Consider the following 27,973-nt stretch of genomic DNA (forward strand, 5'->3'; position numbering starts at 1 on the left):
TGCTTGCTGATGGTGCTGGAGTTGGTTTGCAGGGCCCCAGGGTGTGACTTGTGGTGAGGTGGGTAGAGAGCGCGGCCCGGCTCAGCCAGTCCTGGTCTCACTGCTTAGGACATCAGATGGGGTCCATTAGGTTTACATGGGACCTGAAAATAACCACTTTTTTCCTCTAGAAATTAGCAAGTAATAAAGGACCCCTTCACGTCACGCTTGGTAGATAAACACCTTCCAGTCAGCTGTGCCACATTTGGGGAGGAATGGGGGGTTTGGGGGGTTGAGAGAATTCTCTACCCATTCTCTGCTCAAGCCATTCCTCTTTCTGGGGGAGTTTTGGTGGCAGGGGTCATCCCACCAGGGGAGGCAGAGGAAAGCGAGCCATCCTGGGCCAAGGGTCCCAGCTCAAGCCTCCCCTTGTCGGCTTGTCTGACGCTGGAGTTGCCCTGTGAGGGGCCCAGATGGGCCTGAGTGTTGTGGTGACTGTTCCCTGCAAGCAACCCTGTATGTGCTGCAGCAGTCCTGGCACATCCTCCTCCTGCAGTGCCGTCCACGACATGCTTCCCCGGGTGGAAACTGCTTTTGCCTCTGCTTTTCCATGGTCATCCTTTCGTCTTCGTACGTAGAGACCTCTGCCGTACAGGAAGGCAAACCTCTATAACCCAGTCTCTTTTATTCATCTCTTTTTTAAAAGTTTTCCCTTGCCATCAGTATAAGTAGTTAATGTAAAAATAAGTCTATGGCACAAAATAGGCAACAGTTGACATGCTTCAGAATCCATGAACTTGAAGGATCTGGTCTAGTGACAAAATGAAGTCACAATTGTCTAGCTCTTGTTATTCAGGCTGAATTTTACCATAGAACATTTATTTGGTGCTCAAGGCACCCTTCTCTTCCCCCAATTCTCACCAACACCCCCCACACAACCAACCACCTTAAAATCTTCTGGTGTTGCCTCTGTACTTCCACACAGCAAGCCTCTGTTGCTATTTCTTGATTTTTCTTTTTCCACTTAGGCATTCTGTATTTATTAGCTTGCTGTGGACTAGAGGATTACTACTTTTACATCTTCTCCCCCCAGTTGTTTTTTTGTTTTTAAGATTTTACTTACTTGACAGCACAAGTAGGGGCTGTGGCAGGCAGAGGGAGAAGCTGAGCAGGGAGCCCAATGCAGAGCTCAATCCCAGGACCCTGAAATCATGACCCAAAGGCAGACAACCAACGGACACCCCAGGCACCCCTCCCCCCTTATCTTTTCAATTCATAGTTAAGTCTACTGTCCACTGTTGAGCTAAATAGTGTATTATATTTCCCTTATTGCACACCTTTTTTTTTCCTGGAATTAATAATTGCCTCTTTTTTGTTTAGTCTCTAAGGAGATTCTGCAACAGACTTGAATACTGTTCTATCCCCACACAAACCCCTCTGGCCCAACAAGTTTTTGTAGGAGCCCTCCATTCTGGCCAGCCTTCCTCCCAGACAGCAGTTTCCACTACCATCCGAGAAATCTTCTTGGTGTGTGTCTTGTGTAGGGTCCCCACTGTCCTTGATCTCACATTCTTTTCTTGCCTCTCTGATTTCAGAGGACATTTAGACTTTGTATGTCCAAAAACTTTTCTTTTCCCTTGCATTTAATTGAGAGCTTAACTGGCTCTGGGAACCATGTTGTTTCAGAAAGTGGGAGGTGTTGCTCCTTTTTCTTTGCCTTCTAGTCCAATCGGAACCATTTGATTCTTCATCTTTCAGTGAATATTTTCTCTAATCGGAAGTTTGTTAGGACATTTTCTTTGTTTCTAGTTTTCTCTAATTTTTGATGAGCCTTGGTTTGAATCTTTTCTTTTCCACCCACATTCATATGAGAAACAAATGTCCTGGGGGATCCTTGGGTGGCTCAGCAGTTTGGCACCTGCCTTCGGCCTGGGGTGTGGTTCTGGGGTCCCAGGATTGAGTCCCGCATTGGCTCCCTGCGTGGGGCCTGCTTCTCCCTCTGTCTGTGTTTCTGCCTCTTGCTCTGAGTCTCTCAGGGATAAATAAAATAAAAATAAAATCTTAAAAAAGAAAAAGAAACAAATGTCCTTTAGCTCTGGGAAATTTCCTTGAATTATTTAATTTCCTTTTTTTCTGTTTTGTATTTACTAGTGCTCCTGTTTTCTCTTTTTTCCTCCTGTTTTCCACCTTTGTGTCATCTTTTGTCTCACTTTTCTGGGAGTTTTCTTCCACCTTACCACACAATTCATACAGTGGTTTTGTTTTGTTTTGTTTAGATTTATCTAGAGCAAGCAGAGGGAGAGGGACAAGCAGACTCCTCCCCACTGAGCATTTAAATTAAATCCTGGAATGTTCAAAGATTTTTGACAAGGTGCCACAACCACGTAGTGGGTAAAAGATATTAACTCAAAATTATTTAGACCTAAACATCGGAGCTAAAACTATAAAACTCTTAGAAGGAAATGGGAAAGTCTTTATGACTTTGAATTTGTGTTTTTTTTTTTTTTTCAATTTTTAAGATTTTATTTATTAGACACAGAGAAGCGAGAGAACACAGGCAGGGGAAGCAGAAGGCAGAGGGAAAGGTAGACTCCTGTGCAGGAGCCTGATGTGGGGCTTGATCCAGGACCCTGGGACCATGAACCTGAGCCAAAGATAGATGCTCACCCAACTCAGAAGCACCCCCTCCCCTTTTTAAAAAAGATTTTATTTATTCATGAGAGAGAGAGAGAGGCGAGACACAGGCAGAGGGAGAAGCAGGCTCCATTCAGGGAGCCCAACATCGGGCTCGATCCCAGGATCCTGGGATCATAACTGGAACTGAAGGCAGATACTTAACTGAGCGACATAAGGCGGTCCTGAATTTGTCAATGGTTTCTTAAATACAACACCAAAAGAAAACAACAAAAAGACTGAACTAAATCAAAGTTAAAAAGATTTGGCCAGGACACTTGGGTGGCTCAGTGGTTGAGTGTCTTCCTTCAGCTCAGGGTGTGATCCTGGGGTCCCATGATCAGGATCAGGATGGAGTCCCACACTGGGCTCCCCACAGGAACCCTGCTTCTTCTCCTGCCTATGTCTCTGTCTCTCTTGAATAAGTAAAATCTTAAAAGAAACAAAAAACACATTTGTGCCAAAGACATTAATCAAGGGAGTAAAAACACAAAACACATTTGCTATCAATTGTAGTCTCTTGGTCTATATCACCTTAATGCCAGTAATACATGCTGTGGCTTTGTAGTGAGGTTTGAAGTCCTAAGTGTGAGTCCTCCAATTTTGTTTTCTAGACCTAGCTTTGGCAATTCAGGATCTCTTACATTTCTACATGAATCTTAGGATGGATATTTCTATTTCTGCAAAAAAAAAAAAAAAAAACTATTGGTATTTTATAGCAACCATGTTGAATCTGTAGGTTGCTTTTTGAGTAGTCAATGACATTTTAACACTATTAAGTCTTCCCTGAATGTGGGATAGCTCTCCATTCCGTATCTTTAAATTCTCGCAGCACTTTTTTTTAGTTTTCAGTGTACAAGGTCATGTCACTTTGTTGATTAAACTTATTCCTATTTTATTATTATTATTAGTATTTTATTATTTCTGATGCTACTGCAGGTGGAATTAATTTTCTGATTGTTCTTTGCCAGTATATAAAAATGCAACTGATTTTTGTGTGTTTGTTTTCTATTCTGACCTTATTTACTTCTTTATGCCACCTCCAAACCTGGGACTAGGATAAAACAGGCCTAGTGTCAACCTCATGAGTCTTACAGTTTGCCTGCACTGTTTTCATTCCCACTCGCCTGAGTGGGGAAAAAAAAAAAAAAAAAAAAAGTGCAGATACTAGTGATGACAAACAGAGGCCTCAGGCTGAATGCCACTGAGATGAGAGAATTTGGCCTAGAGGAGGGAACGCTGAGCCTCAGTTGGATGCTAACTGGCCTTGAAGCCAGTCGACTATGGATTTAGTTCCAAAACCGGGTATGGCAAAGTACATGTTGGGTATGTGGTAGAAGAGGACATCTGTAAGTGAGAGCATGATGGATTCTGAATTCTGGCTTCACTTGCTGTAGCCAGAATCTTGCCAGCCTCTTGTAGCACCTTGGTCTTCTGCGTGGATTTCCAGCAAACATTTAATAAGGGGATGCACAGGCATGCTGTGCCTCGCTTGAAAGCACTGGTGCCCACATGAGGGAAAAGGATCCCAAGATGACCATACAGATGTTCTCACCCTCACCATTTGCTTCCCACTGATCTGAAGAGAGTAAGCAGATAAGTGCACAATAAGTTGATCAGGAGGTATTTATCAACAATAAATTAGGTGGGAAAAGCAAGCTATTTAATATATTGTGTGATCCTATCTTTGTTAACATAGACAGGAGACCTATTTATGTAAGAATATAAACATATAAAGAGGCAAGGGTAAGCTTCTAAGTGATTTCACTTGGAAGTCTGAAGGCTTTTCAGGCATACATTAACCTTTATAACTGGTAGATGGAAGCATTCCCAATTTAAAGAGAGCCTTCCAGCAGGTACGGTTTTTCCTAGGGCACCAGGGGCTGGAATATGCCCCAGGGGCCTGGCGTGTTCTTCCTTGCTCTGAGCTGGGGTTTTGGGGGAGGGGGGCTTTCAGCCTCTACAGTTCCTGCACCTCACATGGTCTCCTCCTCCCTGCAGACTGCAATAAGGTTACTGACCAGTGCCTGTCCTTCTTCAAACGCTGTGGAAATATCTGTCATATTGATCTGAGGTACTGCAAGCAAGTTACCAAGGAAGGCTGTGAGCAGTTCATAGCTGAAATGTCTGTGAGCGTCCAGTTTGGGCAAGTGGAAGAAAAACTCCTGCAGAAGCTGAGTTAGTCCAAGGACAAGTATGTAAATAAGGGGTGGGTGGGGGAGGGGGCGTGGCTGGGGAGGGGAAACAACTTTACAAAAATTAGGGCTTTTATTTTCAAATTGGAACTTGAAGCGACAGACCACACGATTCCATTTTTCAAGACTTGCAGAGGGAGAAACCATTCTCCCACATGTTCGGGGGATGAGTGAACCGGACACTTCCCCTTTGGTCTCTGAATTAGAACTGCACTGCTTTCTGGACCATTTCTAAGGCGGCCTTTACCAAGAAGACATTCCTGCTGGAGAGAAAGATGGACTTTGAAGAAATTCTCTTACTGAAGCATGAGCTTAGAAGTTTTTGTTGGTGGTGGTGTTTTTGTTTTGGACACCTCATTCCTTGCAACTCCAGGGGTTGGTGTCAACATACAGTGGACCACACACCACATCTGCTGCCGTCGTGATATTTTTTGTTTGTTTGGTTTTGTTACATCTTACATTATGCAGAAATATTTTTGTACAAATTGTTTAAAAGTTATTTATGCAAGGTTTGAATGCATACCTGTGTTTTTATTGTTTTGAGATTGCCAACTTCCCTGGTTTCCTTAAGGTAGGAGAGAACTTAACCTGTATTTCATCGACACAAATAATCCATCTACACATGTGCCCAGATATGGCAAAGCAGGTGAAGACCTTCCGATTAAAAGCATGTTTAACTGGAAGCTGAGAGCCTGCTTTGTCCATCAAGAATTACATAAGCATGTGGATATGTTATAGTCGAAGTAAGACACTCTGCCAAGTTTCTTCTGTATAGAATTTACCCATTTCTCAAAATTTAAAAATTCAGACTTCAGCCTTTGCACTCAGGAGGGTTTTGCGCCAGCATGAGCTCTTGTACTCTACACAGATCTAATTTATACAGTGGGTCAAGAAGTAGAATAAATGATCCAACATAGCCTTTCTTTTCCTTTTTTCTCTCCTTTGAAGTGAGTTGAGTTCTCGTTCAAGGTTTATAACATGGCTATTTCCTAGTTGTAAAGTTATGCCTTCATAAGTGCCATTGTTGTAAGGTGGTGTTTTCCTAGACTTTCCCTGACGCGGTTTTACCTTTGTTGAATTTGTATAAACAATTGTACAAAAAAAAAAGCACTCTTGGCCTTGGAGAGTTTTTGTTCTAGGAGTGGATTAGAAATTTGAGAAGTCCAGGGATCCCTGGGTGGCACAGCGGTTTAGCGCCTGCCTTTGGCCCAGGGCGCAATCCTGGAGACCCGGGATCGAATCCCATGTCAGGCTCCCGGTGCATGGAGCCTGCCTCTCTCTCTCTGTGTGACTATCATAAATAAAAAAATAATAATAATAAAAAAATAGAAATAAAAAAAGAAATTTGAGAAGTCCAGAAGCCGTAGTCCCAACATTGGTATAAAGAACTTCTCTTACTCATCAGAGCAATGCAGCAGCCCCATGGTACACGGTGTCCCGTCTTCACAGAGCACACTTACTTAAGGCAGAAGTAGTTAGTGGGAGAGAGTGGCGCCACCCCTCTGGCCATGAGTGGGGATTTGGTACAAACTGCCTCAAGGGGCGAGGTAGCTTACCTGAGTGGGTGCCTCTGACCACAGCTGTATGAAATACCTTCCGTGGTCACTTGGTGTTGCCACTGCCACAGGGGAGTGGGCAGGGGGTGTCTGTTTCCTCAACCTCTCCCTGGAGGCGGCTCCTGGAGGCTGCATGCTGCACACGGGAGTCTTGGGCCGGGGCAGCTGGAGGCAGTTGGTTATGAGGTGATGTCTCCAGCTGGTAGACACAGAAACTGGGGAGAAGTCATTTTAGATCACAGAATTTTTTAACAATAGGGTACTGCAACCTTATACTCCCATATAGAAAGGACTGCTTTAGTGAAGCTGAAAATGGGAGAAGATAATCCACCTTCCTTTTTTTTTTTTTTTTTTGCCATGAAATGGTTTTAGATCCTGCCCAGCCAGTCTCATGCATCCTATTAGTTTAAACCCAGAGATCCTTTGACTCAAATTGGAGACATATGCAGCTGTTGTACCCCAGAATTTAACTCAGGAGATACACTTTACAAAGGTAAGATTAGTTTAAAAAAGAACCCATAAAGATTTTATTAGAGAGCAAGAAGATGAGCCAGAAGGGGGGGGATCGCAGAGAGGGAGAAGCAGACCCTTTCATTGAGCAGGAAGCCTGTTGCAGGGCTCGATCCCAAGACCCCGAGATCACAACCTGAGCCGAAGGCAGATACTTAACTGAATGAGCCATCCAGGGGCCCCAACAACTATGGTTTATTTATACAAATGTGGCTTACCTTTGTAAGCCTGTTCATCGTGGAGCGCCCCCACAGACATCAGCCTGAGCTCTAAAGGCCTCCTCTTCTTTAGGAATTGCTTTAAGGATAACAATGCTCCAGGTGAACTTCTGGAGTCAGAGGGCCTTGTTACTCCTGTAGCGTTTCCAGGAGTACACAGGTCTGCCAAGAGGAGGCGGAGAGGGCTTCGAGGACCAGGGAGCCAAAGCTACTATAGGGACATGCCTCATATGCAATCCTATGCGACCACTGCAGGACAGTGGCCTGCCTCAAACCTGGAGTGTGGTTGCATAGGAGTTCCCCCGCGTGTACTGAACAAACCAGTCAAGGTTATACACCAGTACAGTTTATACACAGACCTGTCATTTTTAAGCTTGCAGGTAGTTGCTCGGAGTCCATAGACCATAACTGATGAAGCAAAAAAAGGACCATAAACCAGAGGCTGTGCTTTTTCGATTATCACAGCTTCCTAACCCAGAAAAGCTCCATCCCGGCTTCCTCTAGGGAACTGAGGCTTCCAAAGGATAAACACCATGGCACATCCAAAGCATCAGATGCCATCCTTCCATATTGTGAGGATATGAGGACAGGGGTGAGGAACAGCATTGTATTCCACTGTACACCTTCAGACTCTTACCCATATATTACCTATTCAAAAAATCAAAAGCAGCAGAGCATGCCACTAGAAAATGCACATTGCAGGGGAAATATCTGCCCTCTTCCAAACCAGTTAGTACCTTTGGTTATTTGGTTATTTTAGTCATCAAGCCTCTCAGGCTAAAAATTTCTTTTGGCTACTCACTAAACCTGGATTAATTCAAAACACTATCTTAAAAAAAAAAAAATACACTTTTGAGTTTTTGTTCTCTTGCTAAAAACAAGTATCTGAGACCACTTCTTTAAATCCAAGAAGAAACACAAAACAAGCTGATTGAAGCTGAGACAATGTACAAATAAATCTCAATTTTCTAACTTAAGACAAACCAGCACCTGCTACTCAGCTTCTATTTCAGTGTGTTCACTATCACTTGCTGGCCTGGATTTGAAGACTTCTTGCCACCAAATTAGCAATTTGTGGGCAAGATTGCAGTTTTGGAGTTTACGGTCTCACAAGAGGTACAGACAGGGTAAGTGCTCCTAAAGCTTCAGCAGGGATTCGGTTTTATTGCTCCTGCAGCAACGATCTGCTCAGGCTGCTTACTGTGAACTGTGGCCAACACCCGTCCAGGGCGCTGTAGGCAAACAGGAGAGGTTACTTGAAATATCCACGAGGTTTTGACCCTTAAAACCAGAAGAGGTGGGAAGGCATGCTTTTCTCCACAAGGCAAACTTTCCTAGTCCAGGGGTGGACTATCTGCCTCCCTTGCTATAATCATCAGATGTGTGACCAACTTATGGATTCTGAGCACTTAAAAGGCATGTGTGCTACCCACTGTAGAATCAAAAAATAAACTGAACAGGCCTCAGTTCAGAAGTTAGGCATTTCTTAAAAACATACCTACACAGCCTACCGGTGGGAATGAGTCCACAGTTGGGTTTCAACCAAACACCACCCTGGTTGGAGTTAGTTAGATGTGAAAGAAAAGCAATTTCAGATCATTCATGTCCCAGGAACCATTCTGCATGAGCCCATGTCAGGTTTCTCATTTGCTGGGTGGTAGCAGAAGAGTTAAGAAAACATCAGCGTCAGAGCCAGGTTCACATTCTGATGTTTGCCACTAACTTTTTAAAGTATCAGGTATTTTATTATCACTTTTTTTGGTAACAGCTGTATTAAGAGATAGTCACATATGAAATAATCCACCCACTTTGTAAGTAATCTCTACCCCCCAACTTGGGCTCGAACTCAACAACCCTGAGATCAGAATAATATGCTCTTCTGACTGAGCCAGCCAAGGGTCTCAGCCACTTTCTAAGACTTCAGACAAGTTCTTTAATTTCCCAGAGGTTCCCCATCTGTGAAGCAAGGCAACAGCAATTTCAGAATGCTGGAGAACTAGAAAGCCCCCAGCATAATACTTGGTCACAATAAACAGCAAATCAATAGTTAAGCTAGTGGTACATCAGCAGCCAGGAAAGGTGCTGGATCAGATGCAGATACCCATTCATGCTGTACCCAAATAAATTAGGAACTAAGTAGGACAATGTAAGCAAAAGCATTTTTTAAAATCTAATTTTATTCCTAAAGTTAAATTAGCTAGCGGTAGCACTGAAAATACACTTTCACTATACAAAACAGTGTAAACTGGTTCAACATTAAGAATTTAACACACACACTTCTCTAATGAAAGCAGCTAGATGCAGCCCTTGCTCTAAAAAGCTGTACCTGAACAGAAATGGACATGTTAAGTCTAAGGCCCTGGCAGTTGACTACAGAATGTCAGTTGTTCCCAATTATGTTTAAACGCAGAAATAGCAACAATGTGGAAACTTACATTCATCAAATAGTAGCATTTAAAATATACATGACTAATAAAGTGAACATTCAGAGGGGCCACTGCTCAGTGTGTACCATGTTGGCCACTTGTGGACAGTGATCTCATCCAAGAGAACAGAAGTTTCAAACATCTGAGTAGTTTAAGTTAAAAATAGGATGAAGGAGAAATAGAGAACAGGATAAATGTTCTCCGGAGAGAGTAGCTGATGCTGTGAGCAGTCTGCCTTCATCAACAATCAGTGATCACAGATGTGGGATGAAGCCCCGCAGAACCTGGGAAATGGCGTGTCCCCAAGCTGGCAGGCACATGGCACATACCAACATTGCCACAACTTAGGATGAATCTTTCTGTCCCCAGTTAGTAGTGAAAATAATTTTTAAAAATAGTTTCAGGGGATCCCTGGGTGGCTCAGCGGTTTAGCGCCTGCCTTTGGACCAGGGTGCGATCCTGGAGTCCTGGGATCGAGTCCCACGTCGGGCTCCTGACATGGAGCCTGCTTCTCCCTCCTCCTGTGTCTCTGCCTATCATAAATAAATGAATAAATAAATCTTTAAAAAAAAAAAAGTTTCAGCCTTTGTACAGGAAGTTTCCAGGCACTCCTGTATATTGAAATGTCTGGGATCGAGCTTGGGGGCGAGTGTCCTGTCGGGAAGAACCCAGGCTTCAGGACTTGAACACGTGCACGGCGCGCACCACATACTGCCGGCAGATGGGACACTCACTCATGCGCTTGCCACACTTGGTGCAGGTGACCATGTGCCCGCACTCAAGCAGGACACAGTCAATGACGGCATCCATGCAGATACGGCACAAGCGATCATCTTCCTCATCCTGCAGCTGCAGTCGCTCGCCATCTGAAAGGCAACAGAGAGCTGGGGCTGTGGACACAGTGCTGCCTGATTGGCGGGGGGGGGGGGGTGCCCTCACCAGTCATCTGGAGAGACCACGGCGGGCCCCAGATAAACCCGGTGTCGTGAAAAAATAATCCAGCTTCTCTGCACTTCCATTCCCTCCACTAGCAATGGCAGTAGTAATAATGCCTATACCTTGTAGAGTTTTGTGAATACATGAGAAATGCTTAGCTTAGGGCCAGGTATGAAGTGCCCACAAATATTAGCTACTTAGTTCTATTTTATAGCTGTAATTCAAAGTTCTTGTGAGAAGAACAGATTACTTCTGTAAGTGAAAATAAAGAGACCTAAGGTTGTCTCTATACACGGGCCTCAGAGAACATGACTGGAATTTCCCACCCAACTGTGTGGCCTTGGGAAAAGTCAGTCTCCAGAGCTTCATCTCAGTAGGAAGAACTTTATTTCCACACTGATAGAAAAGTTCTGAAGAGTCATACGTCAAGTAGCCTGTACTTGGGGGAAAACCAGTTGGAGTCTAACTGCAAACAGACCGGCTATCCTGGCTCTGAGGCCCACCCAGATTTAGGTTCTGAGAAAATCTAAGCTCTGAATAAGAAAGGTGGTGAATGAGTTTAAAAGTTCACCTCAGCCCAAGATTTGGCCCCAGAGCTCAGGATACAGAGGCTTCCTTTTCTTTAGGGAGATCTACAGAGGATCGATGGGAATATATCACAATTATAGTTAGAAAGAACAGGAATTCACTATTGAAGGGCCAGTAGTCTCTGGATTTAAGAGAATAATGCCATTTCAAAAGATTCTTGTAAACCAGGGAAAAAAAGGATTCATGGGATAAGACAATTGATGAGCCAGTGGAGAAGACCCTAGAGGGCTCTTGAGTAAATCAGAGTCTAGGCTTTGGTCCCCTCCCCTGCATGGAAGTTTCCTTCCAAGAGTCACAAGTTCTGAGCATAAAGCAGAGGAGCCAGGGTTTATCAAGGCTATTAGGTAAGGCTATAGAGGTGAATATCTCAATCTAAGTGACTGAAGACAATTAAAGTAGGGAAGATTCCAACTGTACTCATTTTGAGTATTCCACAAGTCTGGAGGTTGAACCAGGGAGAGAGTAAGCAGTGAGGTAACTGAAAAAGGCACTTTGGCAAATGTGTATGTCATGGCCTCCTCTACCATAAACTCCCGGAGGGTGGGAATGAATGGCTATGCATGACCAGAGCGTACTGTACACGCTTGGCATTTACACTTATTAAATAAACGGATTTCTCCCCTCACTACCAGAATGCCATTTCCCAGCCACAGTCTGGGACCTCTGAAGGCTCTGAGGCTTAAGATTCTTGTATCTACCCTTGTGGCCTCATCTTAGGAAATAGGTATGCCAAAATACTTCCCGCATATTCAGGCATAAAGCTGTTTACCAATAATTGCTGCATTATAACCAGATTGAAGGGAAAAAAAAAAAAACCCTCACGATGATAAAAGTTAGTGGGAGGATTGTTTAGATAGGAACATATTTGTCAGTCTAAACACCATTGAAATATTCTTTCTTGCCTATAAATGCTCTATGGCTTGGCCCTGTTACCGACTAAGGATTTCTGTTCCATGCCTCATCAATAAATAGTTTTGGAATTCTTAACTTCAGCTTTTCCCAACTTCTAGAGAAACCTAATACTCGATGCTAAGAACTACTTAACATCTTGGCTCTAGGTAATATTTTTTTTTTTTTTTTTTTTTGCAGTTAGGATTTAAAAGCTACAGTTGAGATAACCAAAGTATTGGCCTGCCAGGTTAGTGAGAAAACATGCATTTTCATAGAGACAAGGGAGTGCATTAGAGTTCTAACAAATTATGGCAAAGAAAACCAGACTCAACAAATGACCTAACTCACTTGCAATGGTGGTTTCAGAGCCAACATCACATAATAAACTTACTAATTAACAAGTTCATACCTCTAATTCACTCAATAAAAGGATACATAGTTTTGTGAAAAATTTTGACCTCATTGTGATAGAAACAACCCAATTTTTAAAAGACTAAAGAAGGATAGTATGGGGGAAGAAAGAAAAAGGAAACCTACATGACTTTTGGTTTTCTTCATTCTCTTTGTATAACCGGTTTACTTTCTCTACCAGCTCCCATTTTTCACAACAGCCAGAATAGTTGACAAAATTCCGAGCCAGGATTTCCTTCAGCTGGCGCACGCTCATTCCTTCCACATCTTCTAGGCTTGATAGGTCAGATAGTGAAGCTCTTACTCGCTTCTCAGAGAGGCCAGGAGTCTGCAATCACAGAGGGCTTCCATTAGCTCTGTTCGTGCAAACGCAGACCTCTCAGAGCAAGGGAAACTGCATGTTCTCCTCGTCCTCTAGTCACTATGAGCCTTGGATATTCTTCCCAGACTTCTAATCATTTTTTTTTTAAGATTTTATTTATTTATTCATGGAGAGACACAGAGAGAAAGGCAGAGACACAGGCAGAGGGAGAAGCAGGCTCCCCAAGGGGAGCCTGATGCAGGACTTGATCCCAGAAACCTGGGATCACGCCCTGAGCTAAAGGCAGGCACTCAGCCACTGAGCCGCCCAGGCATCTTTCATCAGTTCTTGAAGTGTTTTCTATATTATGCTACATTCAAACCAGGAGAAACATCCAGCACTAATCTAGTGAAAGAGTCCACATAGGCACTCTCCCTGCCTGCCAGGTTGACATGTTAAGGGAATTTTATAGGAGCACTCACCCGCTCCTCCAAGTTTTCTTCATCGTCATCATCCTCATCATCTTCGTCATCATCTTCATCATCCTCCTCTTCTGTGTTTGCTGAAGCTATTTCACTTTGTACCTACACACATAATTGATCTGATTAGGTCAGGAATCATATTTTCCTAACAGTATCAACTCTGTCAATATTGAACCCTGGAGAAAACCCTTCCACAGATCTTCCCCAAGAATGTCCCTAGTACCTGGCATACTCCACAATGACCTTGGATCTGGAGTGCTGCCGCCCCTCTCAAAGAGCTGGGCCCCCCACGATTTCATAAACCTACCTTTCCTAAAGTTATCTCAAAAGCCAAATTCCTATGTGTGGGTGAATTTATAACATCTAACCAGAGTATTAACTCCCTGAGAAGGTCCCATCATGAAATGTCAAAGCCACAGCTGTCAATGCATGCAACTACCCCGCCTCATCATCAAAGGACCTGTGTAAGGCTGGTCTAACTGGAGCCTCTAAGATACAGATAGAAGCTAAAAGCTCTAAGTTCAGCCCAAGCGTCACAGGCAATTGATTTGAAAGACACCAATCCTACTACATCATACTTAGACATTCTGATTCTCAAGAATGCTTTCTAGACTTCTTCATTGACAGCTAATGCTAGCTCTAGTTTTTAGAAACTCAACAATCAGAGTTACTCTTTAGGAAGAACAGAAAGACCTTCGAAGATCTTGACTTGGGTTATGTACCTTCTTTCATGTCTTTCTCTTCAGACTCTACTTTGACCATAGCTCTTTAATAGTCTAGGTCAGTTCCCAATTTCAAATATTCCACCCCACTGGTTCACAAGCAACACACTGCAGTATCCAAAGACCCACATGTTCCAAGAGGGGTCATATACCCAAAAGCGGCACAAAAGGCAGATGTATCTTGTGTTTGCATCATTGTTATATCAGCTTTCATTTGGGAAAACAGTAACTCCTAGGTTGGACTTCTTTAATTTATGACTAGAAGGCAACTAGACCAGATTTCCCTCTGCTTTTAACTGCTTCAGTGAAGAGAATTAAATGTGGAGAGAACTCCTCAAAACAATCTATTCAGCATTTCAGAATCATTCACCTATACAAACTGATTTATTACAAGCTTTTGAATGTTATTCAATCAGGATGCCCAAGGACCTCACTGAGACAATATTGTGCCCCGGCATTTCTTTGAAATTAGTAATCATATTCTTTGATTAATTCAGATGGCTTTTTCCCATTATCTAAATCAGAATTAGAACAATTTTACTGTAGCAAGGCAATTGGACATTAGGGTAACTTACACTATTGTGTCCATGGTCACTGACAAATAATCTTGCAAATATTTACACACTACTTTTCACAGTCATTAATAGTATTTACCTTAAAGGAAACTGAAGTAACTAGTCAAGAGACTAATGGGCTCAGACAGTTGACTTTGTGGCTACCCTGCACCCAGGCTCAGAGACTCACAGCAAGAGAGCCTACATGCACAGAATTCAGCAGCGTTTGGAACCTCTACTCCCACTGGGGGTCATGAAGCCCTAAAGGCCCCATGATATATGGCCAACTAGAGGTGCCAGGCCCTTGGTGTAATTATACCCTCATACCTGTGCCAGAACTCCAGATCCCAAGATCTGGTCTCCACCCATAAAGTCTCCCTGAAATGAAGACACGGTAGCAGAAGGGGCTGTATGGTTTGAAAAAAATGAATGTGCAAAAAAGCCAGAACTCTGGGATCGTGAGGAATTCAGGCTGCTTGTGTCCAGGTCATCCTCAGAGCCCAGCCCATGGTGGCAGAGTACTAAATCTACCAAGTCTTCTTTCTCTCGACAGGTATCAATTGGGATATTTCGAAGAATGAGATATTGCCGGAGATCCTTGACTTTTAGTCGCATTAACTGAGGGCGCTGAAAGGCCGTCTCTTGTAATAAGTGACATGTGGAACATCTACGGAGATTTTCTTGTAAGACTGAACAAACGGAGCAAAAATCCTTCTTGCAGTCGCAACATACATGCTAAAGAAACAGCAAGAAAAGCAGCAGTTAATGATAGCCAGATATAAGCATGCGTTTTCTTTCTGCCTGGTATTAAAATTCAATTTTAGTTCTTATGAAGTCTCCCATGGCACCCAACTACCCTCACGGCCATGCTTGTGTTCCAAAAGCCATGAAAATCAAAACACTCACTACTGAGGCAGTTTGGATTCACAGAAGTTCAATATAGCCCTTTAAGAAAAACATACACTCTTGTGTTAATGAATTAAAACCTTTCCACCCCTTGATACAAACATGTAATTAGAACAGAGATGACTTGAAGCACATGGAGCAGAAAGCACAACCATAAACTCTTCCTACTCTTTCCCTACGTGAACAATTTCCCCATTTAAAGAGAATTTGGGGGGAGTGGGCTGGGGAGAACACAGAGAAAGAGGCAATTCACCTCTCAAGGTCATTCAAATTGAATAGAAGATCTCTCTCTTGTGGTAATCTGTACCTTACCGAGCCTTAATCACACTCAAAGCCACTGCAATAGCAAAGCTTAAAGTAGACATGAAGATGTGGTCCTTTCTGCTTGCTGTATTGTTCCCACAAGCTAACACCTTGCTCCTGACATATTTCAGATGACTAAACTGATGATGATCAAAGACTGTGAGATGGCCTTACAATATGATGGTACTCAGAAAAAATGACTTTGTCTTCGAGAAAATAACAGCCCAAATGTTTTATGCTGAATCTCTACACAGTTATTTTATACTAATTTCTTCAATTGAGTTAAGAATGTGGGTAGGGATACATTTTTTGAAACTTGAGATCAGTTATAGTAAATTATCTCTGATCAAAACTGTAGACTAATTAAATCTCTTACCTCTACAACATAAGCATAATGAGGTAGAATCAAAGTATACAGAGCTCAAAAGATAAGATCCCTGAGCAACATGAGAACAACTTGTCAGAAAACTTGAGCAGTAATACGGTCCCTTCAACTGAGTACTTTTCTAAATGGGAAATGGTTAATAAGAAATGTGGGTAATTTTAATAAAAAATGATTCATTAGCATTAACATATAATCAAGAAACGTGTCCTTTGTATATAACATTTCATCCAACTCACCTTCTTTCTAAAGACTGAAAAGGAAAGTCCACAGGCTTTGCAAACTATATTAGGCCCTTCCATAGGTACTGATGGGTAAGTGGAAAAATCAGAATTTGGTGCAAATCTGAATGGACCGGTACCTCCTGCAAATCCTGACTGCTGGCCCCTGACAGCTCCAGTTCCCATGACTTCATTCAGCAGCCCACAGCATGAAGCCCACATAGATGTGGCACCCGCCTGGAAAGAACACAGGTAAAGACCATAGTTTAAAGCTGAGTGGAGGGGATCCCTGAGTGGCTCAGCAGGTTTAGTGCCTGTCTTCGGCCTGGGGCACGGTCCTGGAGTCCCAGGATCGAGTCCCACGTCGGGCTCCCTGCATGGAGTCTGCTTCTCCCTCTGCCTGTGTCTCTGCCTCTCTCGCTCTCTGTGTCTCTCACGATTAAATAAATAAAATCTTTAATAAATAGAAAAATAACTAACTAACTAAATAAATAAATAAATAAAATAAAGCCTGTGCTCTCCGGGAATCTCAAGGAACACCATTCTGTAGATATACATTTGCCCTAAATAACTTTGAGATTATTCCTTTAACTGAGGTACAATCAATGTAGAATGAATTTTAGGTGTACAATTCAAAATATTATATTCAATATACTCAATATATACTACCAAGATATCACAAGTCTAGCTACCATCCTTCATTCAACTGAGCCCCTCCACCCATTTCACCTACCCTCTTAGTAACCAGCAAGTTGTTCTAAGAGTTTATTCACTTTTAAATTCCACATATAAGTAACATCATATAGTATTATCCGTCTTTCTTTGCCTGATTTCTTTCACTTAGCATAATTCTCTCACGATCCATCTGTGCTGTTACAAATGGCAAATTTTCCTTCTTTTTGATGGCTGGGTAGTAGTCCATTGTATGGACCTAGCACCTCTTTATCCATTCATCTACTAATGGACACTTAGATTATTTTCAGATCTACATTATTATGAATAATGCTGCAGTGAACAGGGGAGGGAAGCATAGAACTTTTTGTTTTTTGTGGGCTTTTTTTTTTTTTGGCATAGAACTTTTTGAATTAGTGTTTTCATATTCTTCAAATACCTAGAAGTGGAATAGCTGAATTATGGTAGTTCTATTTTTTATTTTTCAAGAACTCTCCATATTGTTTTCCACAGTAGCTGCACTAATTGACATTCCCACCAATGGTTCTCTTTGCTCCATATCCTTGCTAACACGTATTGTCTTTTTTATGATAGCCATTCTAATAGATATGGGAGGATATCTCACTGTGGTTTTGAGAGATTATTCTTTGAAGCATCAAAATTTTAAGCTCTGGAAAGATAAATTTTTGGTATTTTCAAAGAATATTTGGCAATGGGGAAGCCATGACATCGTTAAACAAAAGTAAACGATACAGTTATGAACCCAATTTTGTTTAAAAAAAAAAAAAAATCCACAAGGCAGTCCGGGTGGCTCAGTGATTTAGCACCACCTTCGGCCCAGGTTGTGATCCAGGAGACCCGGGACTGAGTCCCATGTTGGGCTGCCCAAGCTATAGGCTTTTAACGTATTTTATATAAATTGAGCTTTTCTCTACTTTCCAAGCTCTTCAGAAACAAATACATTACTGTGACATTAAAAAAATATATTTTTAAAAGGCAGTGATTGTGATCCTGTCTTTTCAAACTGAAAATACTAAACAGGGGCACCTGGGTGGCTTAGTGGTTGAGCATAAGCCTTTGGCTCAGGTTGTGATCCCGGGGTCCCAGGATCAAGTCCCACACATCAAGCTCCCCGTAGGGAGCCTGCTTCTCCCTCTGCCTAGGTCTCTGCCTCTCTCTCTGTGTCTCTCATGAATAAATAAAATCTTAAGACAAAAAGCACTTAAAAAAATACTAAACTATTTCTGATGACTGGATAACCACCACAATCTTCGAGGGCATAAGGGCTATTTGTCACTCCACTAAATGGCCTGAAATTAATGTACTGCCTTTTGTTTTTTTTTCCTCTGGTCTCTTCCCTGTGAGGCATCACTGCTCACATTATACTCACCTCCAACAACCTGTCTCTTTCTTACTGCAGACACAGAAACCTGATAACCACGCTTGTCAGACTTGTATGTGAAAATACATTTTTAATGAGGACTCGGTACTTTCCCATGCAAAAGTATAAAAGCTATAGCATTTGGAATCAATGAACTTTTACCCCTTGTCCTAATTCTTAAGCACATTCTAGACTCCAGATAATGTAATAGGTAATAAGAGTCCAGGTAGGTGAGATGTGATTAGTTAAAATGGCAACATAGTTCCATATTTTATTATCTAACTCTAGCAAACACTATTTGTCCAACAAGCTCTTTAAAAAAAGTTTTTTTAAAACAACTTTAAAAGGCTATTTAGAATACTATAGAAGAATCATGCTATTCTTGCTACTTCCCACATATAATATGCTATTTAAATATAGGGAAAGGAGAAGGTAAAAGCAATAAGAAACCACAATACACAGTTCAAACAGTCTCAAGTATCCGGATCATTGACTTGAGTATTAAATAGCTGCATACCCTATAATTCTAGAGAAACAGTGATGCCTTTAAAAGTCAAGTTAAATTGTAATTAATAGTTCATATCTTTAAATAAATATATACCTCAGAACTCTGGAGCCATGATATGTTTAAACATAAAAGCATGAAAATCTAGATGAGGGGATCCCTGGGTGGCTCAGCGGTTTGGCGCCTGCCTTCGGCCTAGGGCGTGATCCTGGCGTCCCAGGATCGAGTCCCATGTCGGGCTCCCTGCGTGGAGCCTGCTTCTCCACCCCTCTCTCTCTCTCTGTCTCTGTCTCTCATGAATAAATAAATAAAACCTTTAAGAAAAAAAAAACCTTCATGAAGATAATGAATATTTATAAAAGAAAAAGTAAAATCTATTTCTTCAGTCACATCCTGGGATCCAATGTATAAATTCAATATTGCATGTATTGTGCATAACTCTTCTAAAGGATCTTATTTTGTGTACTATATATGTCGGAATATAGTGTACATTGCCATATAATGTAAAAAGACAATGCAACCAACTGTCATACCAACTAAAATACCAAATAAATTTTGAACAGTGGAAAAAAAAAAAAGAAAATCTAGATGAAGTTCATTTAAAGTGAGTGTTCTTTTTTGTGGTGAGCACAGCATAATATATAGATGTGTCAAGTCATTATGTTGTACACCTGAAGCTAAGGTAACATTGTATGTTAACTACAATAAAAATTTTTTAAATAAATTTTTAAAAAAGGATTCTTTTAGCAAAAGATTTATCCTCAGTGCTTTAAACAATGACCTATTGGGGGGGCCAGACTCAGTCAGTGGAACACGTGACTCTGGATCTCAGGGTCATAAATTCGAGCCCATTAGGCTAGAGATTACTTTAAAACAAAGAGACACCTGAGTGGCTCAGTGGTTGAGTATCTGCCTTTGGCTCAGGGCGTGATCCTGGAGTCTTGGGATCGAGTCTGAAGCATCAGAATATTTTTTAAGATTTTATATTTTTTTAAAGTAATCTCTATCCCTAACAAGGGGCTCGAACTCATGACCCAGAGTCCAAGAGTTACATGCTCCACCAACTGAGCCAGGCAGGTGCCCCCAGAATTTTTTTAAAGTTCCTCCACGTGGGGATCCCTGGGTGGCTCTGCGGTTTGGTGCCTGCCTTTGGCCCACGGCGTAATCCTGGAGTCCCGGGATCCAGTCCCACATCGGGCTCCCCACATGGAGCCTGCTTCTTCCTCTGCCTGTGTCTCTGCCTCTCTCTCAAATAAATAAAATATTAAAAAAAAAAAGTTCCCCCACGTGATTTGAATTACAGTGGAGGATAAAAGGTTAACAATTCCTCAGTTTAGGTGCTCTCTTCTTCCTGCCTACATGGTTTTAGCTGGAAAACCACTCTCAGCAGAGCGCTGATGAGAAGAGGCTGTGGTTACTTCTAAAGCTTGTGCCTCTTGAGTTCCAGGACCAAGACTTCAGCCAAACACTCCTTACAACCTGTCGACAATTTTTCCCCACAGGAGTAGGACATGTATCTAGTGTTTCCTCTCCCTCTGTGGTCTGCCCTAATCCCTCCAGAAAGGCTCAGCTGAGTTTTTTTTAACAATCTCGTCTGAATCTTAAATTAGTTCCTTTCCACATACCGGCCTGGAACTTTTGCTGAAATTGGTACCTGCCTTCATTTTTACTTTGTTCCCTCATTTTATTTACTCTTTGCTTTCTGGCCCCAACTTTTTGTTTAAGTTATTCCTCTGTATGTCTTGTGTGAAATCTCCAATACTAGGAGGAAGACAGTGATTTCTGGGTTAAAGACAGTCATTGTTCAAACTATTTTTGTCTTTCTTCACCTCCAAGTTGAAGAATCCACTCAGAAGATGAATCTCAGGATGCCTGGGTGGCTCAGCAATTGAGCATTTGCCTTTGGCTCAGGGCATGATCCCGAAGTTCCAGGATCGAGTCCCACATCAGGCTCCCTGCATGGAGCCTGCTTCTCCCTCTGCCTATGTTTCTGCTTCTGTCTCTCATGAATAAGTAAATAAATAAATCTTTAAAAAAAAAAAAAAAGGATAATTCTCCCAGGCCTGATTAGACTCCCATTTCCTTGCCTCCCCTTTTGTATGTTTCATCTTCCAGCACTTTCCCATTAAGTCCACATTTCCTAAATTTTTTTCTGCATGACCCCTCAGGGCACAGGCATCCCTACCTCAAGCCATCACCTTTACATTCACCTAATAATGCCTGAAGTGTCCTATACCAATCTTTCCCCTCTCAACTGTCCACATTTTGTTGCTACTTGATATAACAGTCCCAATTTTCAAGTGGTAGAATCTATAAAAGCAATTAGGGAACTGTGTCAGAAAGCACTGTCCCAACAGTTTACTGAATGTGGGCTGTTGAAGGGGAGAGTCCCTTGGAGAGCAAGCATGCCAACCAATCCTCTGAGCTTTTGACTCTGCCTCTATTTCCTTGAAGTCTAGTTACCGTATCTCATAAAGTAATAGCCAAAAAGCCTTTCCCCTTTGCATTCTTTCCTTTAAAAGCTTTAAATTTAGGGATCCCTGGGTGGCTTGGCAGTTAAGCGCCTGCCTTCGGCCCGGGGCATGATCCTGGAGACCTGGGATCGAGTCCCCACGTCGCGATCCCTGCATGGAGCCTGCTTCTCCCTCTGCCTGTGTCTCTGCCCCTCTTCTCTCTGTGTCTCTCATGAATAAATAAATAAAATCTTTAAAAAGAAAAAGCTATAAATTTAGAGACTCAGGTTCATGTTCTTTCTGTCCTCCCCACCCTTTAAGATCTTCCACTAGTTTAAGCAGCCTGCATTCCCTTATCTTTTATTCACTCACTGTTCGTTCACCTTTTGGTAGTAAGACTGAAGCATATTTTCCAAACTACTTCATTGCCTCCTAGATTTTCTGAGCAAACTTAACTCCTAGACAGTACACGAGGTACAGCCCTTTGGCTTTTAAATTTGTAGTAAATGGAGTTGTTGCTCTGTCCCGATATCATAAAGGTGTGCTCTTTATGCAAGGGTCACCATCTTGTGTTAAAAAAACAAAAACAAAAAACTATCCTTCCATGAAGGAGGCCAAAGTCTGAATCTTTAAAAACTATAGCTATGATCTGGGTTTACGTGACTAACAATTCTAAAGGCTACTTGGGATCATGACTGAGAGCAGGACTCTACAGGCTAAACCACATGAATCCAAGAGGTTGGAAGGAACAATCTGTAAAGGTGGCTACATTTCCTAACTTGACCATAAATGTAGTTAAATAATGGAGAGTAACTAAATAAGGCAACTATCTACCCATGCCTGGCACAAAACTAACTTAGGGAATTCAGGTGTGATTGCAGTTTATTTTCTACCCACCAATGACTAGTGAAAATAAATGATTTTCATAATGATCTAATCTCTTTCCTACGTGCCTCCTGAGGCCAAAATTGCTCCTGAATAGTCATGTGACATCACCTGCCCGGCTTATACTAGCTAAGGTATCACATTAAAAACATACATGGCCTGTGGTAAAAAATAAAATTCTAAAGCCTCCTGTCTGGACTGGCTCAGACATCTAGATCTCCTTATGTTATTCTGGTATCCAATGCCAGTTCTTAGGTTTTTTCCAAAGCCAGTGCACCAAGACTTTAGGGGAACAGTAACTATCTTTTTTTCCACTCCCAGTTTGGAACTAATTAAGAAATAATACAAACAGTAAATGTTTGCTTGTTTACTTATACCAATCCGAAAGCATGCCTTTAGCTCCATAGCCCATTGGTCTTAATAACAGACCATTAGCAAAGACGACCTATAGCGGCTTACCATCTAGTTGACCAAAATGCTATCACCCATAGGAAGACAGATCTGGGAAGGTCCCAGAAAGTACTGTTTTGGCTCCTGTGCTAAAACTCACCAACATAAAAGCTCTTCTTTCTATGGTAGCATGAAGACTGAAAGTATCTGTCCTATATTGTTCCCTCCTAGAGGATGATTTAGAAAGTCTCTCCCCTCTGTAGGAATATAAAGGAGGGAAGGGGAGTGTATTCACAAACCTGAACAATTTGCATGTGAGTGGGACTGAGTTTCCACTGCTGTGACATTTATTTCCATGATACACCAGCAATTTTACAAGCACTCTCTCAGATTCCTCAGTCAGATTCATAAAATAGAAGTCCATTCTGAATCACCGTTTCAGTCAACAAAAGCAAGAAAAAATATGTTGTTTCTTTGCGAGCAATAGCAGTGTTCATTCTGGCACAGAGCCAGGGTTATTTTCCTTTTTTAAAGATTTTATTATTTTTTTATTCATGAGAGACAGAGAGAGAAAGGCAGAGACATAGTGACATAGGCAGAGGGAGAAGCCAGGACTGAACCCCGGATCCAGGGTTGGGGGGGGGGGGATTTAACATTCTTTTAGATTCCCTGGGGAGCAAACAATTCCAAAGTGCTCAATTAAAAAGTTTGCTACAAACTTTGAATCCTATTCTAAACCACATCAAGATGTGATCACTTTTAATGATCCCACAAAATATTATAGTAACCAGGCAAACTAGAATGAGTAATAAGAAAAGCCATGCTGGTTTCCACAAAAATTAAATGACAATGAGAAAGTTGATGGATTCACAAACAGCAGGGAATAACCATATTCTAAATCATTTGTTTTGTTTGTTTTTAAGTAAGTTCCACACCCAACGTGGGGTCTGAACTCAAGACTCTGAGGTAAGAGTTGCATGCTCTACCAACTGAGTCAGGTAGGTGCCCCTATACAATTTCCTTTGATTAAAATAGGTAAAGAGCAATAATAAATAATGCCACCTTATAAGAGTTGCTTGCCATAACTCTAAATTAAATATAATACTTTAAATTTGGATAAACCCCTGAATTTCAAATTCAAGAATATTAATTTTCTTGGATGTTGTATGAAGCTAAGACCAGGCAGGAATTGAGTTCTTTCACTAATGAAAGTTTCCTTGGAGTATTCACTCACCACAGGTGTTATTTTAAACTCCAAACAACTTTGTTTGCTAAAACTCAATGTCCTTGTGTTAAACAACATGAAAAGGTGTTTCAAAACTTAGCACCACTGATAAAAGAATGAGTTTATAGTTTATTTATTTTTTTATAGTTTATTTTTTTTAAGTTTTTATTTATTTATTCATTCATAGAGATGCAGAGAGAGAGAGTAGCAGAGACACAGGCAGAGGGAGAAGCAGGCTCCATGCAGAGAGCCCGACTTGGGACTCGATCCAGGGTCCCCAGGATCACGCCCTGGGCTGCAGGCGGCGCTAAACTGCTGCGCCACCGGGGCTGCCCGAGTTTATAGTTTAAATTTCAATTAGGTTAAAACTTTCCTACAAAATTTAAGACTAGCACAAGAAACAAAGCAAAACAGAAGAAACAGTTAAGATGATTATCAAAAATCTTTAACCTATTTAAAGCCACTTGAGAAGCATGTGCTCCTTAAAATGTGAAAGCATTTCTTATTCAAACTGCTGCTTCAACTGAAATAAAATTTCCGAGAAACTCTACCTTTAAAATGACCAAATAATCAGACTGTATACCACAAAGGAGGAAATTCTACATCCTAAATTCTTTCTCTCATACTATTTGGACACTAAGCAGACTGCAAAAACAGATGATCTTAAAAATATTTATTTTTAGGCAAGAAATTTCACCAAATTGATAGATATTTACAGTAAGGTGTTCTGGAGATCATAGATATTACCTTCCTCATATTTGGATTTTGTTTTTTCTTTTTTTCTTTTTTTTAATAGTATACTTGATCCTTAGCATCACTCCTCCATTCTTCAGAGAAGGGAAACAACAAAAAGGAGGGGTGCCTGGGTGGCTCAGCAGATTAAGCAGATAAGGGTTAAGCAACTGCCTTCCAGCTCAGGTCAGGATCCCAAGGTCCTGGAATAGAGAGCCCTGCAAAGGGGCTTCCTGATCAGTGGGGAGCCTGCTTCTCCCTTTCCCTCTGCCATTCCTCCTGCTTGTACTCTGATGAGCGCTCTCTGGCAAATAAAAAAATAAAATCTTAAAAAAATGAAAAGGAAATCATATCCAACAGATTACTTTCTCCTTAATTTCTCATTTTGAGCTTGAAAAAATGAGCATCATTTGTACAACCAGGGGTGAGATCAACATAAAATGGAAAAACAGTAAGGAGGATTAAATAAAATTAATACAGGACACCAAATTGGATTTTTAAACCCCTTAGAGGGAATTATTTAGGTGCTACTCTAAGGTTAAACAGTTACTTGAATCTTTGAGAGGTAACACTTCAAAACATTCAGCTTCTAAACAAACAAGTTAAAGGAAGAAAGTAAATACCCGGGACGCCTGGGTGGCTCAGCGGTTGAGCTCCTGCCTTTGGCTCAGGGCGTGATCCTGGAGCTCCAGGATCAGAGTCCCCACATCAGGCTCCCTGCATGGGACCTGCTTCTCCCTCTGCCTATGTCTCTCATGAATAAATTTTAAAAATTTTTTAAAAAGAAAGTAAATACCCATTCCCTACATACTAAAATCAGCTACTCCTGGGTTTGAGCAAAGATGTAATTTTCCGATTGTTAACTCTCAAAAGTTATTTTAATCCCACGGAAGGAAGTACTTGGTTCAATGAATATTCACATTAGAATTCCATGGCATCAAGAATCACTGACTTTGGGCAGCATGGATGGCTCAGCGATTGAGCGTCTGCCTTTGGCTCAGGGCGTGATCCTGGAGTTCCAAGACCAGAGTCCCACGTCAGGCTCCCTGCATGGAGCCTGATTCTCCCTCTGCCTGTGTCTGCCTCTCTCTGTATCTCATAAATAAATATAATCTTAAAACAAAAAAATCACTGACCCTGCCCAGAAATCTACAGGTGAGTATAATCCAAAATTAATTTCAATTTTAAATAAAGTTAAATAATAAATAGCCAAATCCTGTATTTCATGAATCTACTTTCCACAAAAACATAAATGAAAAGCAGCTAACAAAAAAAAAAAAAAAAAAAAAAGAAAGAAAGAAAAGAAAGAAAAGCAGCTATCTTCCTAACACAGTCCTCTTGTACAGACTGATGTCTATTTAGGTCCATCTGTTTGCTTCATAAAATATGTATCTTTTCTACATCTTCAACTACCACTAAACTGTTTCTAAAATGTCTACTCAGGGCCCCTGGGTGGCTCAGCTGGTTAAGCGCTGCCTTTGGCTCAGGTCAAGATCCCATGGTCCTGAGATGGAGCCATGAGCTCTTGTTGGGCTCCCTGCTCAGAGAAGCCTGCTTCGCCATCTGCCCCTCCCTCTCCCACTTGTGCTCTCTCTCAAATAACTACTTAAAAAAGAAAGTCAACTCAGAAAGCAGTTTCTTCCACTTAAGTTGATTTTAAAGAACTTAAAAATTTCAATCCTGGACCCATCCCTACTTCTCTCCTACATCTAGTTCACTGATGGGTCACAAATTTAATACTACTCAAGATTCCGACTTTCTTTGAGGCCATATATATGTATATATACATACATATATATACGTATGTCTGCGTGTGTATATGTGTATATACATATATATGTATACATATGCTTTATTTCTGAATCTTAACATAGCAAGATGATGTTTTCAGGAAAGCTAGTTTTAGATATTTTAATATTTAATATCTTCATACTTTAACATACAGTTCAAAAAGTTACCTACTTCCAAAACTCTTGTTTCCGGCGGCCAGAAATACCCTTCCTTGCTCCTGAGCGATTTGTTTCTGATACCTTACATTACATTCTGCTTTGTAATGTGGTTACCTGAGAATATTTTTTCTTTTGATTGGTAAACTCCTTAAAGGTAGAATTGCAATTTCAATTACTCCAACTCAGCAAGTCTCCCTCTTTACTAACCCATAGGAAACGTTCAAGAAAATACCTGCGGAGTTTCTCTAGCCACTTGACACTATCAATTTTCCACAGCAAATTTTTGGGAGCTTTGTGAAGGTATAGATTTAAGCTAGCACTTCACTTTTACTTCCCTTATCCACAACAAGCACGCTTCTCCATAGGGATTGATGAAATTGTCTAGGTCTGAAAGAGTAACAATCACCTTATGACTCACCCCACTTGGTTTGAATTCAGCATATGAATCAACACTTGAATTGATTGTTGTACACAGAGCTCTTTAGAACTCTCAGACATCAAGTTGAGAAAACCAGCCCCCAAAAGTAGGCCAGAATCAACCCTCCCCCCTTTTCTTAAACTTCTCAGTCACTGATGCTCCCACGCTCTCGCACCCACCTTGAAGAATTCAAGCTGTCAAATTACTTGCTGCGTACCTAGTGGCGACGGAGACACATCCAGTTTGCTAGCGCTCTAGGTCACGGCCCCAATGATAAGCTTAGGAAGAAATCCTTCAGAAGGGTGGGATCCCCGCCCCGAGGCATTTCCTAACCTGTTAGCCTAGCCCCAGCCTCACGACTTCCCGCACTACTCCTTTTCCCTCCGTTCTGCAGTCTCTGTCCTGCGACAGTCCCGGAGCGTTCCCGACATCTGGGTTAGTTCAAGGACTCGGGGCGGGAGGGGTCACGCTGTGGGCAAAAGGCACCGAGGGCTGAAGCGGGAACTAGGGGGTCCGCCTCAGGCCCCCGAGGAAGCGGACAGGGCTAGGAGCAAAGACGGGCCCACCACGCTTAAGGGCGGTGTGGGGGGGGGGGGGGGGCGGCGCCCGGCTTCCCCCCGCCTTCCCCCAGGCTCGCTGAAGGGAGGGCTGTGCGAGATGGAGAGGTCCCGGATCCCAGGGTCTCCGCTCTGGGCCGGTTAGGGCCCGGACGCCGGCCCGGGACGTCCCTCAGCGGAGCTTTCCGAGGTGCCGGCGGGGTGAACCGCTGAGGCTAAAGGAAGGCACTTCAGGCGCCCCGGCCAGTCAGGAGAGGCGAAGAGGAACTGCCCGGCCCCACTGGCCCCTCACCTTCATGGCCGCGACCGCCGCGTCTCGGTCGGCTCTGCCGGGGAACTAAGCACCATACCAGCCCTTCGCACAGCCGCCCTCCTGCCTTCTAGGCGGCGACTACGGCGCCTCTTGTGGCGACCGAGCGTCCCGACGTAAGAGGCGTAGTCACGCCCGCCTCGCGCCCCCAGGAAGAGCGCCGAGCGGCGGCCGAGTCGGCCAATCCGGAGCCAACGCTCTGGGGGTTGGTCACCAGAGCCAATGAGGAGGCGGGGGTGGGG

At 42.3% G+C, this 27,973-nt stretch overlaps 2 protein-coding genes across 30 annotated transcripts in view; one reads left to right on the plus strand and one right to left on the minus strand.

Annotated features, from left to right (window-relative positions):
• The window catches only part of KDM2B (lysine demethylase 2B), a 129,760-nt gene extending 122,960 nt beyond the window's left edge, over window positions 1-6,800 (plus strand). For all 17 annotated transcript variants that reach the window (XM_038574980.1, XM_038574986.1, XM_038574981.1 and 14 more), the window contains 2 exons: window positions 4,654-4,846; window positions 6,776-6,800. In XM_038574980.1, the coding sequence (XP_038430908.1) occupies window positions 4,654-4,835 (182 nt within the window). In that variant the 3' untranslated portion in view covers window positions 4,836-4,846; window positions 6,776-6,800. The remainder of the gene's footprint in view (window positions 1-4,653; window positions 4,847-6,775) is intronic.
• RNF34 (ring finger protein 34) lies at window positions 83-27,864 on the minus strand. Of its 13 annotated transcripts, none has more exons than XM_038575002.1 (8): window positions 18,909-19,039; window positions 16,273-16,491; window positions 14,770-15,177; window positions 13,167-13,268; window positions 12,510-12,711; window positions 10,292-10,423; window positions 6,404-6,618; window positions 83-100 (listed from the first exon to the last, which is right to left on the minus strand). In XM_038575002.1, exons 1-8 carry the CDS (start codon window positions 18,948-18,950, stop codon window positions 98-100), a joined length of 1,323 nt encoding a protein of 440 aa, XP_038430930.1. In that variant the 5' UTR covers window positions 18,951-19,039; the 3' UTR covers window positions 83-97. The 13 variants fall into 13 exon arrangements, with proteins under 13 accessions (XP_038430930.1, XP_038430929.1, XP_038430931.1 ...); XM_038575001.1 differs by having other exon boundaries at window positions 83-103; XM_038575003.1 differs by lacking the exons at window positions 83-100; window positions 18,909-19,039 and adding exons at window positions 3,312-3,332; window positions 27,714-27,864.
• Between the last annotated feature and the right edge of the window lie 109 nt (window positions 27,865-27,973).

The sequence above is a fragment of the Canis lupus genome, chromosome 26 (assembly GCF_011100685.1).
Source record: "Canis lupus familiaris isolate Mischka breed German Shepherd chromosome 26, alternate assembly UU_Cfam_GSD_1.0, whole genome shotgun sequence".
Classification (NCBI taxonomy): domain Eukaryota; kingdom Metazoa; phylum Chordata; class Mammalia; order Carnivora; family Canidae; genus Canis; species Canis lupus.